The sequence below is a fragment of the Culicoides brevitarsis genome, chromosome 1, assembly GCF_036172545.1.
Source record: "Culicoides brevitarsis isolate CSIRO-B50_1 chromosome 1, AGI_CSIRO_Cbre_v1, whole genome shotgun sequence".
Taxonomy (NCBI): Eukaryota; Metazoa; Arthropoda; class Insecta; order Diptera; family Ceratopogonidae; genus Culicoides; species Culicoides brevitarsis.
Window position 1 is genome coordinate 1,417,442 of NC_087085.1, and position 11,792 is coordinate 1,429,233.

Consider the following 11,792-nt stretch of genomic DNA (forward strand, 5'->3'; position numbering starts at 1 on the left):
GAAAATTAAAAATTTTTTTAATTAAATAGTTTAATTAAAAAATAAATTAAATATTAATTTTTTAAAAAATAATTTTTTTTTTAAAAAATTAAATATAACAAGAGGCTTCAATTGTTGGATATAGGATTTTTTTATTAATTTTTTTTTAATTTTTTTTTATTTATTTTTTAAGAATTTAAAAAAAAAATTTAAATGTCAATTCAAAAATTTACCGTTAAAAATTTTATTTTTTATTTTTTTTTTTTTAATTATTTTAAACCAAAAAAATTTCTTTTAATGATTAAAAAATTAATAATTTTAATTAAAAAAAATAATTTTCTTCAAATTTATTCAATTTTATCTTTTTTATTCAAAAAATTCGTAAACGTCAATTTAAAAATTGACAGTTAAAAAATTTGAAAATTACTTTTTTGCTTATTCAAACTTAAAAAATAATTCAAATATCAAAAATATCAATGGAAATATACAAAATTCTAATGCTAAGCAAACAACTGGAAACTTTTAATTAAAGTTCATCGACCAATTAACGCATTATCTAATCTAAAATTTATTTCATAACACTTTATCGGATGAATATGGTGACAAGCCGAAAACATTAGAAAATACGTTTTAATAAAATTATTCCAATTATCGACAATTAGATAAGATAACGATGATATAATTGAACAAAATATGGAACGCAACTTGAAACGCACTTCAGTTACTTTGCTGTTTCGTTGCTGTCTCGATCGAAAAACTTCGCAAGAAAAATCTCTAAAATGGCTCCTCACTGGCAAGGAAAGAAATACAAGATGGTCAAGTCGGAAAACTTTGACGAATACATGAAGGCATTGGGTGTTGGTCTCGTTTTCCGTAAGATGGGAGCCGCATGGAAACCCAGCTTCGAACTCATCAAGGAAAGTGACACAAAATATTTGATCCGTTCCACGTCATCGGTTAAAAATGTCGATTTGCCGTTCACGATTGACGTTGAATTCGACGAGACAACGACGGATGGGCGCAAAGTCAAGTCAACGTACACGTTCGAGAACGAAAATAAGTTGGTGCAACACCAAAAAGGCGACGTTGACTCAACAATTATTCGTGAATTCACGGAAACTGGATTCGTTGCTGTAAGTTTTCAATTTTTTATTCTTAAAAAAAATATAAAAAAAATTTTTTGATTTTTTTTGTTTCAGACATTGACCGCTAAGGATGTCGTTTGCGTCAGAACTTACGAATTGGAGTAAATTTCAAACAAAATTTGTAATTTTTTAAAATAAAATTTGAAAAAAAAAATTAATAATTTTTCTTTAAAATCCAAAGTTCTTAGATTTTCCCGTGTCATAAAAGCAGATTTCATATCTTATCACTCAGTTTTTGAAAAATTAATCAAAAGATAAGATTTTCAGACAAGCTTAAGGCGTATTATTTCATCATCGAGATATAAAATGAACAAAGTTGATATCATAATCTATAGAAAAATGTGAAATTAACCAGACGTTTCCATCAGAAAAATTAAAATCTGGTTTTCTTCAGAGGTTTTTATCAAGAATTTTTTTTGTATTAAAAATATTTTTTTAATAATCGTAAATTTAATTAAAATCCATGTTGTCTTATTTTTTTAGATTTTCGTTAAAATAATTTTCGTATGAAAAATTTCCCAACAAAATACATTTTTTATGTAACTTTTTATTTATTTATTTATTTTTTTTTATTTTTTAATTTATTTTCTTTTTTTTATTGTTAAAAATATTTTTCTTAATTTAGTATGAAATATTTTTAAAAACATTAAGAAATTTTTTAACCTTCACAAAAAATTAGTTTTTTTCCTGAAAGGCGTTAAAAATTTGAAAAAATGTTTTAAATAAATCTTTCATTGAAAAAATAAGTTTAAATTAATCAAAATAATAAATTTGAAAAATTAATTTAAATAGTCATTTAATTTAAAAAAAAAATAAATTTATTTAATTTCTTTTAATTTTTTTAAATAATAAAAAAATAATCTTTAAAAAATTCTTAAAATTAAATTAATAAATCAAATTAATTTAAATATTTTTTGAATATTTAAAAAGAAATAAAAAAATTATTAATTTTTTAAATTAAATAATTACTTAAATTATTTTTTTAATTAACGAAAAATTTTCAAATATTAATTAATTGATAATTTCAATTTAAAAAATTATTTATAAAAATTTTAATAAATTTATTTATAATAAAATTTTAAAATTTCCTTCCTTAAATAAATAACAAACAACAAGACGTCTCCATCTATATCAAATTTCTTTTCTAAATCCCTCAAAAAAGCCAATTTGCACGTTTTAAGTCAAATCTCAAAAAAAATCCTCATTTAAATTCTTTAAAAATTCACGTCATGATCTCCCATAAGCCCTTTAACCGCAAATTCTCAACAAATTCCATAAATAAAGAAACATGACTTTTGCACACGAGAATCCGCTCGCATTTATCGATCTTGCATAAATTTGTAACAAGAATTTATCACAAACACGAGCAAACGCAGAATATGGAACATAATTCATTCATCGCCTCAAATGACCTTGCAATTCAATTTTATTTTTTTTTATCAACAGTCTTCTTGATAAATTGCATCAAATTATCGTTTCTCGTCTCGTTTCACGAAAAAAAAAAATAAGTCAACGTCTTTTGATGAAAAAAAATTTTTTTTTATCAACGCTCTCTTATCATCCGTCGTCGTCGTCACCTTGTATGGACAAGTGTTTTGATATCTAATTTTTTATTTATTTTTATTAATATTAAACGTAGAAATTGTTCAATTGAATCGTTGAACGCACACATTCGCCACAGATGATGATGAAGAGGAGAAAATATTCACGTTCAATATCACGGAATGGCAAACGGCAAAACAAGTTGTTGTTGATATTCATTTAAAAATATCCATTCGATTGGAACAGTTGGTGGCGTCGATTCTATTTTTGACCTTATTTCTGGTCTCCTGCATCAAAAATTCTCGCATGTGGCACTCCATTCGAATATTTTTATGATTCTGATCTCACCATTGTCGCACAATTTCCTTGTTTTTATCTCAAAAATGCCTCGAAACGCGAGAGGCGATATCAAAGTTGTGATAAAATTGCGAAAAATTCACTTCCGGTTGATGGCAAGTTTCATTCAACTCGTCGTCGTGCCAAAAAATGCCCAAAAATCGATACCTCTTTGACGTGTTTGCACGAAAAACAGCCAAAATCGATTACTCGAAGGAGCACAAACACTATAAAAATAGCAAAAAATTATTCTCACAGTCTGCAGATAATTAATAATAACAAATAAATAACAAAAACAGTCGTTTCTGTCGATGCAGGAACATGAGAATTTTTCTTCGAGACCAACAATCTGTGTTAATTACGCTCATTCGGAGGCCGTCAATTAATTATCTAACATTTTTCGTGTCTGTTATGCCGTGAATCGAGAGTTTTTCATTAATTTCGTGGATTTTTCGATGTATTGATGCAACAAATTCGCGTACAGACCCACAGAAAGTCATTGCGGGAGAACTTTGACTTACCTTTTTAAGAGGTATCCAAGAGATTTTGACAATTTTCTTGTGATTTTCAGCTGGTTTTAACACAATTGACTTTTATTTTGCTTTTTTGAAGGTAATTTTTGGTTTATTTTTGCACAGAACTAACTTTTCATGCACTTTTCCAATTTTCCAGACTTCGACTGAACAGTTACTATGGATTTCCGCGTGAATTCCAGTCATCTTTGGCAGTTCAAAGTGAATTTCGGCTCGGGATGAACAGCTGATGCGATTTTTTTCAATGGAAATTGATGAAAAATGAATGAAAACTCGTGAATTTTCCTATTTTCTAAATTTTTATTGGTCCTTATCACGAAGCTGATGGTTCATTGTCGATTTTCTAACTTACTCAATTCATTAATTAGTCGATTTCCGAAGGATTCGGTGAATTTTTTGGAGATTGCTGACAGTAACGAGTACGGGGTCTCGTAAATTTGTTGATTTTCGAGCGCTTCGGAGGCTCGGGAGTCTTTTCCATGTCCAGAAATTAAAAATCCTTCGCTGTTGAGACGAATGCAGAAAATTTCTCCTTCGATTGTCGTCACGTTGAGGTAGATTTTGGTCTCATCCGAGGGAAGAACGTTACTTAACTCGATGCCGGAGACGTGATCTTTGATGTCGTTGACTACAGCAAGCGCTTCCGACTTCCAATCGATAATTTCTTCGTCGTCGTCCATTTTAAGCGAAATTAACTCGTTCGAGAGAGGAATGTTCAAACTAAAAATCAATCGGAAAAGCAAATAATTGTTTAGACAACAAACGAGTGACAGTCGATTCGTGAATGTAAAAAGGATTTTTTTATTTGTTTCGAATTTTTCCGTTTAAACTTTTAATCTTTTGAGGAAATGTTGTTGGGCTTGTGCCTCCAAGTCGGCGAGTTGTTTGACGATCGGTACCAATTGAGCGACGTGATCTTTGTAGCCGGTTCCCTTGTTGATGCGTTTCTCGCCGTACACGACTTTTCCGTCAAATTCGTTAAGCGGGACTTTCAAATCAGGCGAAATTTGAGTGATTGTCATCGTGAGATGATCTTCAATTTCTGCCAAATAATGCTTTTCGTTGTACCAAATGCAACAACCTTTGACGTCAGTGAGATTTGTGTTCCAGCAGTTTTTACCGCGCGATGAACACCATTGTCCGTGATACCAAACTTTTTCGGGGACAGTTGCTACTAACGAAATTGCCAAGCCCATGCGTTCGGCACGACCTACTCGACCAATGCGATGCTGAAAATTAAGAGAAATTTGATGAAATTGTGTTGGTAAGTGTTTAAAAAAAATTAATTTTTTAATTTAATTCTTAATTCTTCAAAATTATTTAAAAAATTTTAAATTTTAAAATCAATTTAATATTTTATTTTTTAAAATTTTTAGTTTTAATTTTAATTCATTAATTATATTTGGGGGTCTCACAATGACGTTTTGAAATTTGCTTAAATTGGAATTGGAATTGTTGGAAATTTCAATAAGTTCAATTTATTTTTTTTTTAATATTTTATTCAAATAATATTGGTTTGACAGCTTCTGTCCAAACAAAACTATGTCAAAGAAATTTTTTTTTCAGTTTCAATTTTTTGGCAGTTTTGAGTTATAAAATGACTAAAAATGATAAATTAGAGCCCTCTGACAAATTTTTATCCATTTGGAGCAAGATTTGACAAAAATTTGAAGCAGACAAATTTTTTTTTAAAGCAAGATTTGACAAAAATTGCTTTCAGTTTTTGATTTAGTTTTTAAAACAAAACTATGTCAAAGGAAAAATTTTTTTTCAGTTTCAATTTTTTAGCAGTTTTGAGTTATAAAATGATTAAAAATGATAAATTAGAGCCCTCTGACAAATTTTTATCCATTTGAAGCAAGATTTGACAAAAATTGCTTTGACACAGTTTTTTTTGCTCTTGATTTAGTTTTTAAAACAAAACTATGTCAAAGGAAAAATTTTTTTTTCAGTTTCAATTTTTTGGCAGTTTTGAGTTATAAAATGACTAAAAATGATAAATTAGAGCCCTCTGACAAATTTTTATCCATTTGAAGCAAGATTTGACAAAAATTGCTTTGACACAGTTTTTGACACAGTTTTTTTGCTCTTGATTTAGTTTTTAAAACAAAACTATGTCAAAGGAAAAATTTTTTTTCAGTTTAAACTTTTTGGCAGTTTTGAGTTATAAAATGATTAAAAATGATAAATTAGAGCCCTCTGACAAATTTTTATCCATTTGTTTGACAAAAATTGCTTTGACACAGTTTTTGACACAGTTTTTTTGCTCTTGATTTAGTTTTTAAAACAATGTCAAAGGAAAAATTTTTTTTCAGTTTCAATTTTTTGGCAGTTTTGAGTTAGAAAATGATTAAAAATGATAAATTAGAGCCCTCTGACAAATTTTTATCCATTTGAAGCAAGATTTGACAAAAATTGCTTTGACACAGTTTTTGACACAGTTTTTTTGCTCTTGATTTAGTTTTTAAAACAAAACTATGTCAAAGGAAAAATTTTTTTTCAGTTTCAATTTTTTGGCAGTTTTGAGTTATAAAATGATTAAAAATGATAAATTAGAGCCCTCTGACAAATTTTTTCCATTTGAATGACCAGTTTCAATTTTTTGGCAGTTTTGAGTTATAAAATGATTATAAATGATAAATTAGAGCCCTCTGACAAATTTTTATCCATTTGAAGCAAGATTTGACAAAAATTGCTTTGACACAGTTTTTGACACAGTTTTTTAGTTCTTGATTTAGTTTTCAAAACAAAACTATGTCAAAGGAAAAATTTTTTTTCAGTTTCAATTTTTTGGCAGTTTTGAGTTATAAAATGATTAAAAATGATAAATTAGAGCCCTCTGACAAATTTTTATCCATTTGAAGCAAGATTTGACAAAAATTGCTTTGACACAGTTTTTGACACAGTTTTTTTTGCTCTTGATTTAGTTTTTAAAACAAAACTATGTCAAAGGAAAAAATTTTTTTCAGTTTCAATTTTTTGGCAGTTTTGAGTTAAAAAATGATTAAAAATGATAAATTAGAGCTCTCTGACAAATTTTTATCCATTTGAAGCAAGATTTGACAAAAATTGCTTTGACACAGTTTTTGACACAGTTTTTTTGCTCTTGATTTAGTTTTTAAAACAAAACTATGTCAAAGGAAAAATTTTTTTTCAGTTTCAATTTTTTGGCAGTTTTGAGTTATAAAATGACTAAAAATGATAAATTAGAGCCCTCTGACAAATTTTTATCCATTTGAAGCAAGATTTGACAAAAATTGCTTTGACACAGTTTTTGACACAGTTTTTTTTGCTCTTGATTTAGTTTTTAAAACAAAACTATGTCAAAGGAAAAATTTTTTTTCAGTTTCAATTTTTTAGCAGTTTTGAGTTATAAAATGATTAAAAATGATAAATTAGAGCCCTCTGACAAATTTTTATCCATTTGAAGCAAGATTTGACAAAAATTGCTTTGACACAGTTTTTGACACAGTTTTTTTTGCTCTTGATTTAGTTTTTAAAACAAAACTATGTCAAAGAAAAAATTTTTTTTCAGTTTCAATTTTTTGGCAGTTTTGAGTTATAAAATGATTAAAAATGATAAATTAGAGCCCTTCTGATAAATTTTTATCCATTTGAAGCAAGATTTGACAAAAATTGCTTTGACACAGTTTTTGACACAGTTTTTTTCTTGATTTAGTTTTTAAAACAAAACTATGTCAAAGGAAAAATTTTTTTTCAGTTTCAATTTTTTGGCAGTTTTGAGTTATAAAATGATTAAAAATGATAAATTAGAGCCCTCTGACAAATTTTTATCCATTTGAAGCAAGATTTGACAAAAATTGCTTTGACACAGTTTTTGACACAGTTTTTTTGCTCTTGATTTAGTTTTTAAAACAAAACTATGTCAAAGGAAAAAATTTTTTTCAGTTTTAATTTTTTAGCAGTTTTGAGTTATAAAATGATAAATTAGAGCTCTTCTGATAAATTTTTATCCATTTGAAGCAAGATTTGACAAAAATTGCTTTGACACAGTTTTTGACACAGTTTTTTTTGCTCTTGATTTAGTTTTTAAAACAAAACTATGTCAAAGGAAAAATTTTTTTTCAGTTTCAATTTTTTAGCAGTTTTGAGTTATAAAATGACTAAAAATGATAAATTAGAGCCCTCTGACAAATTTTTATCCATTTGAAGCAAGATTTGACAAAAATTGCTTTGACACAGTTTTTGACACAGTTTTTTTTGCTCTTGATTTAGGTTTACAAATCAAAACTATGTCAAAGGAAAAAATTTTTTTTCAGTTTCAATTTTTTGGCAGTTTTGAGTTATAAAATGATTAAAAATGATAAATTAGACCTTTGACAAATTTTTATCCATTTGAAGCAAGATTTGACAAAAATTGCTTTGACACAGTTTTTGACACAGTTTTTTTGCTCTTGATTTAGTTTTTAAAACAAAACTATGTCAAAGGAAAAATTTTTTTTCAGTTTCAATTTTTTGGCAGTTTTGAGTTATAAAATGATTAAAAATGATAAATTAGAGCCCTCTGACAAATTTTTATCCATTTGAAGCAAGATTTGACAAAAATTGCTTTGACACAGTTTTTGACACAGTTTTTTTGCTCTTGATTTAGTTTTCAAAACAAAACTATGTCAAAGGAAAAAATTTTTTTTCAGCTTCAATTTTTTGGCAGTTTTAAGTTATAAAATGATTAAAAATGATAAATTAGAGCTCTCTGACAAATTTTTATCCATTTGAAGCAAGATTTGACAAAAATTGCTTTGACACAGTTTTTGACACATTTTTTTTTGCTAATTTTAAATTTTTAATTTGAAGCAAGATTTTTGCTTTGACACAGTTTTTGACACAGTTTTTTTTTTGATTTAGTTTTTAAAACAAAACTATGTCAAAGGAAAAAAAAATCAGTTTCAATTTTTTGGCAGTTTTGAGTTATAAAATGATTAAAAATGATAAATTAGAGCCCTCTGACAAATTTTTATCCATTTGAAGCAAGATTTGACAAAAATTGCTTTGACACAGTTTTTGACACAGTTTTTTTGCTCTTGATTTAGTTTTTAAAACAAAACTATGTCAAAGGAAAAAATTTTTTTCAGTTTCAATTTTTTGGCAGTTTTGAGTTATAAAATGACTAAAAATGATAAATTAGAGCCCTCTGACAAATTTTTATCCATTTGAAGCAAGATTTGACAAAAATTGCTTTGACACAGTTTTTGACACAGTTTTTTTGCTCTTGATTTAGTTTTCAAAACAAAAAATTCAAAGGAAAAAATCAGAATTTTCATTTTAATTCTAAATAAAAAAAAATATCAACTTAAAATTTTATACGAATTTTTATAACTAAATTTAAATATGACGAATCATAAAGAATTTTTTTCTCGAAATTTCAATGATCAAAAATATTTTTTTTTATTTTTTAATAATTTTTTAAAAATTTTTTAAGTTAAAATTGAAATTGAATAAAAAAATTATTTTTAAAAATAAATTTTGTAACACTTACCACATAATTCGCCTTCTCATCAGGCAACGTAACATTAATCGCAAACGGCAATCCCGTAATATCCAAACCACGAGCAGCAACATCGGTACAAATCAAAAACTTTACTTTCTGCTGTTTAAACTTTTCCAAATTATCTTTTCTCTCTTTCGGATGACGATCTCCGTGCAAACAAACACACGAAAATCTTTCGCCTCCCACAAATCGCAAATATTTCTCCAAATTATCGCAATCGATCTTCGTGCGACAAAAAATAATCGCTCGATCCATTTTGTGCTCTTCAATTGCCTTCACGACATATTCTCCTTTCAGCAATTTCACCGCTTCCGACAACGTTTCGGGCGTATTATTTCCCGGGCGAACGTTATCTTTCGCATGAACGCCATCAGTTTGCACGTGATTCCTCAGATTTTGCCATCTCGTGTCTTTTTGCGGATCAACGAGGCAAACGACGTGATGAACTGTGTCAGGAACGGCATCTTCTCCCTTCAGATCGACCCACGTTGGAAAATGCATCAATTTGTCAGCCATTTTTTTGACATCGAACGAATGGAGAGTCGCGGAACAGACAATCATCTGCAAACGACGCCCATCTGACGTGATTTTGGGAATTTGTTTGTGAAGATTTTCAATTAGCTGCCCGTAACCTTGCGATAACAAGCCATCTGCTTCGTCAAGTACGAAAAAGCGACAATGGGTGAGAAGAACGTATCCGTTGTTGATGAGATCTTCCAAACGACCCGGCGTAGCGACAATTATGTCGACTCCTTGTTGTAATTTTGCCATTTGATCTTTTACGGAGACGCCTCCGATCAGCAAAAGTTCATTTATGGCGGGATCTTTCAAGTATCTCTTAAATTTTTGCAATTGGGAAAAAGTTTGTTCCGCCAATTCACGAGATGGCTCGATAATAATTGCCTGAGGAGCGTTTGGGCGTTGCACAAATTCACTCGGAGCAGCATTTGCCGACGCAAAAGGATTTATTTTCTTGTTTTGCTCTTCAACTTTGTTCACGGCGACAAATCCTTCAGGAATTTGATGTTTAAAAGGATTATTTCCGAAATTAAATGACATTTCCGCATTTTTTAGAACGACAGCTGGATAAAAAGTCTCATTTCTCAAGTGATCCGGGACTTTAAACGCCACGCCGAGATTTTGCCCGTTCTTCGTGAACGTCACTTCAAGCCTTACCAAATCCAGAAGACATCCAATAACATCATTTTTGCCAAAAGCTTCTCCATAATTGTCAAATTGGCGATTATGAGACTTTTTTCCGGTTCCGCCAAAGCCAAAACTCCATTTATCTGTCCCCAAATCGAGAGATGCCTTTTGCGTGGACCATCCAACACGACATAATCCCTCGTCTTCGACAGTTGCTTCGAAATAATAACGTCCTGTGTTCGCGACGCCCGTGGTACAACGACATCCATGCCATTCCTTGAAGTCGCGCGATTGACAACGCATTCCATCGGGCGTGATTGCCATCGAATTGCCACGATCGAAGAACGACATGGTCCACGGAGGGATTGTTACGCCATCTCCGCCTGATTTGCCCTTGCCTTCTTTCAGATCTTTCAATGTTTCCCACACAATTTGCAAAATTGGCAAACAAAAGGCTCCAGTTTTGCCGCTTCCGGTTTCAGCAGCCATTAAAACGTCGCCTCCGCCGAGAATTAAGGGAATAGCTTCCGCTTGTACGTCAGTTGGGAGAAGCCAATCCATTTCGTCGACGGCTTTTCCGATTTCTGGCATGACACCGAATTCTAAAAAAAAATATTTAAAAAAAAATATTAATTAAAATTTTTGTGAAAAAAAAAATGTTAAAAAAATTAAAAAAATAATAATAAACTTAAAAATTAATAAAATTCAAATTTTAAAAAAATAGAAAAATATATTTAAAACAAAAAATTCTACAAAATTAAATATTTTAAAAAAACTTTAAAAAAAAATTTTAAAAATATATATTTTAAACATTGAAAATAAAATCAATAAAAATTTAAAAAAAAAATAGAAAATATTAAAATATTTAAAAAAAATTAAATATGTACATATACAATTAATAATAATTTTTGGAGAAATAATTTTAAAAAATAATAATTTAAATTAAAACCTTAAAAGTTTATTTAATAAAAATAAACATCTAAAATAAAATTAAAATAATTTTTAAAAATTAAAAAAAAAATAATTAGAAAAAAAAATTAAAAATTTTGATGAGTGAGAAACTTACAAAAAAAAATATAAATTTAAAAAAAAAATAAAAAAAATAATAAAAAAAAATTAAAAAAATAAAAAATAAATGAAAAAAAATAATTTTGTATTTAAAAATAAAATTAAAAAAAAAACATTTCAAAAAAATTTCTTTGCTATGACAAGTAGAAAAAATTTTTGATGAGAAAAATACAATTTTTACACATTTTTATAAGATTTTTAATTTAAAAGTAATTTAATTTAATTTAAAAAATATTTAAAAAACAAAAATGATAAATTTTTAAGAAATTTAAGTCTTTTCCACAAAAATAGTAAAAAAATAAAAACTTTCATAAAATACAAAAATGTGAGAAAAAAATCTTGAACCGGCAAATTTAGATTCTTACCTTCAAAAGCTGTCATTTTTGATGATTTCCTCTTTTAAAATGTTCTTGAATTATTTTTTCACAATTTAAATTCAATTTTCACACTTAAATCCTTTGTAAATGCTTAAAAAATCAAAATTTATTGAAAAATTCTTATTTTCAGCAAACGATGAGGCAATGAAAACAATCC

At 28.1% G+C, this 11,792-nt stretch overlaps 4 protein-coding genes across 8 annotated transcripts in view; 1 reads left to right on the forward strand and 3 right to left on the reverse strand.

Annotated features, from left to right (window-relative positions):
• LOC134827925 (endophilin-A) overlaps positions 1–3,832 on the reverse strand; it is a 40,107-nt gene extending 36,275 nt beyond the window's left edge. For all 5 annotated transcript variants that reach the window (XM_063840825.1, XM_063840822.1, XM_063840823.1 and 2 more), the window contains exon 1: positions 3,524–3,832. The gene's annotated coding sequence lies outside the window, so the exon portion shown is untranslated. The remainder of the gene's footprint in view (positions 1–3,523) is intronic.
• Positions 598–1,273, forward strand: LOC134827000 (fatty acid-binding protein, muscle-like). The gene is made up of 2 exons (XM_063839521.1): positions 598–1,112; positions 1,179–1,273. The coding sequence occupies exons 1-2, from the start codon at positions 759–761 to the stop codon at positions 1,227–1,229; spliced, it is 405 nt and encodes a 134-aa protein (XP_063695591.1). The 5' UTR covers positions 598–758; the 3' UTR covers positions 1,230–1,273.
• A 32-nt stretch (positions 3,833–3,864) lies between the features above and the next one.
• On the reverse strand, positions 3,865–4,215 carry LOC134828215 (uncharacterized). Its single transcript, XM_063841243.1, has one exon. The coding sequence runs from the start codon at positions 4,213–4,215 to the stop codon at positions 3,865–3,867; it is 351 nt and encodes a 116-aa protein (XP_063697313.1).
• A 22-nt stretch (positions 4,216–4,237) lies between these two features.
• LOC134827923 (ATP-dependent RNA helicase Ddx1) lies at positions 4,238–11,779 on the reverse strand. The gene is made up of 3 exons (XM_063840813.1): positions 11,624–11,779; positions 9,033–10,792; positions 4,238–4,764 (listed from the first exon to the last, which is right to left on the reverse strand). Exons 1-3 carry the CDS (start codon positions 11,637–11,639, stop codon positions 4,360–4,362), a joined length of 2,181 nt encoding a protein of 726 aa, XP_063696883.1. The 5' UTR covers positions 11,640–11,779; the 3' UTR covers positions 4,238–4,359.
• Between the last annotated feature and the right edge of the window lie 13 nt (positions 11,780–11,792).

What these genes read in the sequence shown, in the direction of transcription:
- LOC134828215 (XM_063841243.1), bottom strand. Translation starts at nt 4,215, where the DNA reads ATGGACGACGACGAAGAAATTATCGATTGGAAGTCGGAAGCGCTTGCT.
- LOC134827923 (XM_063840813.1), bottom strand. An exon ending in ATGAGAAGGCGAATTATGTG is followed by an intron (nt 4,765 to 9,032) that starts GTAAGTGTTACA and finishes CTTAATTTTCAG; the next exon opens with CATCGCATTGGTCGAGTAGG.
- LOC134827000 (XM_063839521.1), top strand. Translation starts at nt 759, where the DNA reads ATGGCTCCTCACTGGCAAGGAAAGAAATACAAGATGGTCAAGTCGGAA. An exon ending in CGGAAACTGGATTCGTTGCT is followed by an intron (nt 1,113 to 1,178) that starts GTAAGTTTTCAA and finishes TTTTTGTTTCAG; the next exon opens with ACATTGACCGCTAAGGATGT.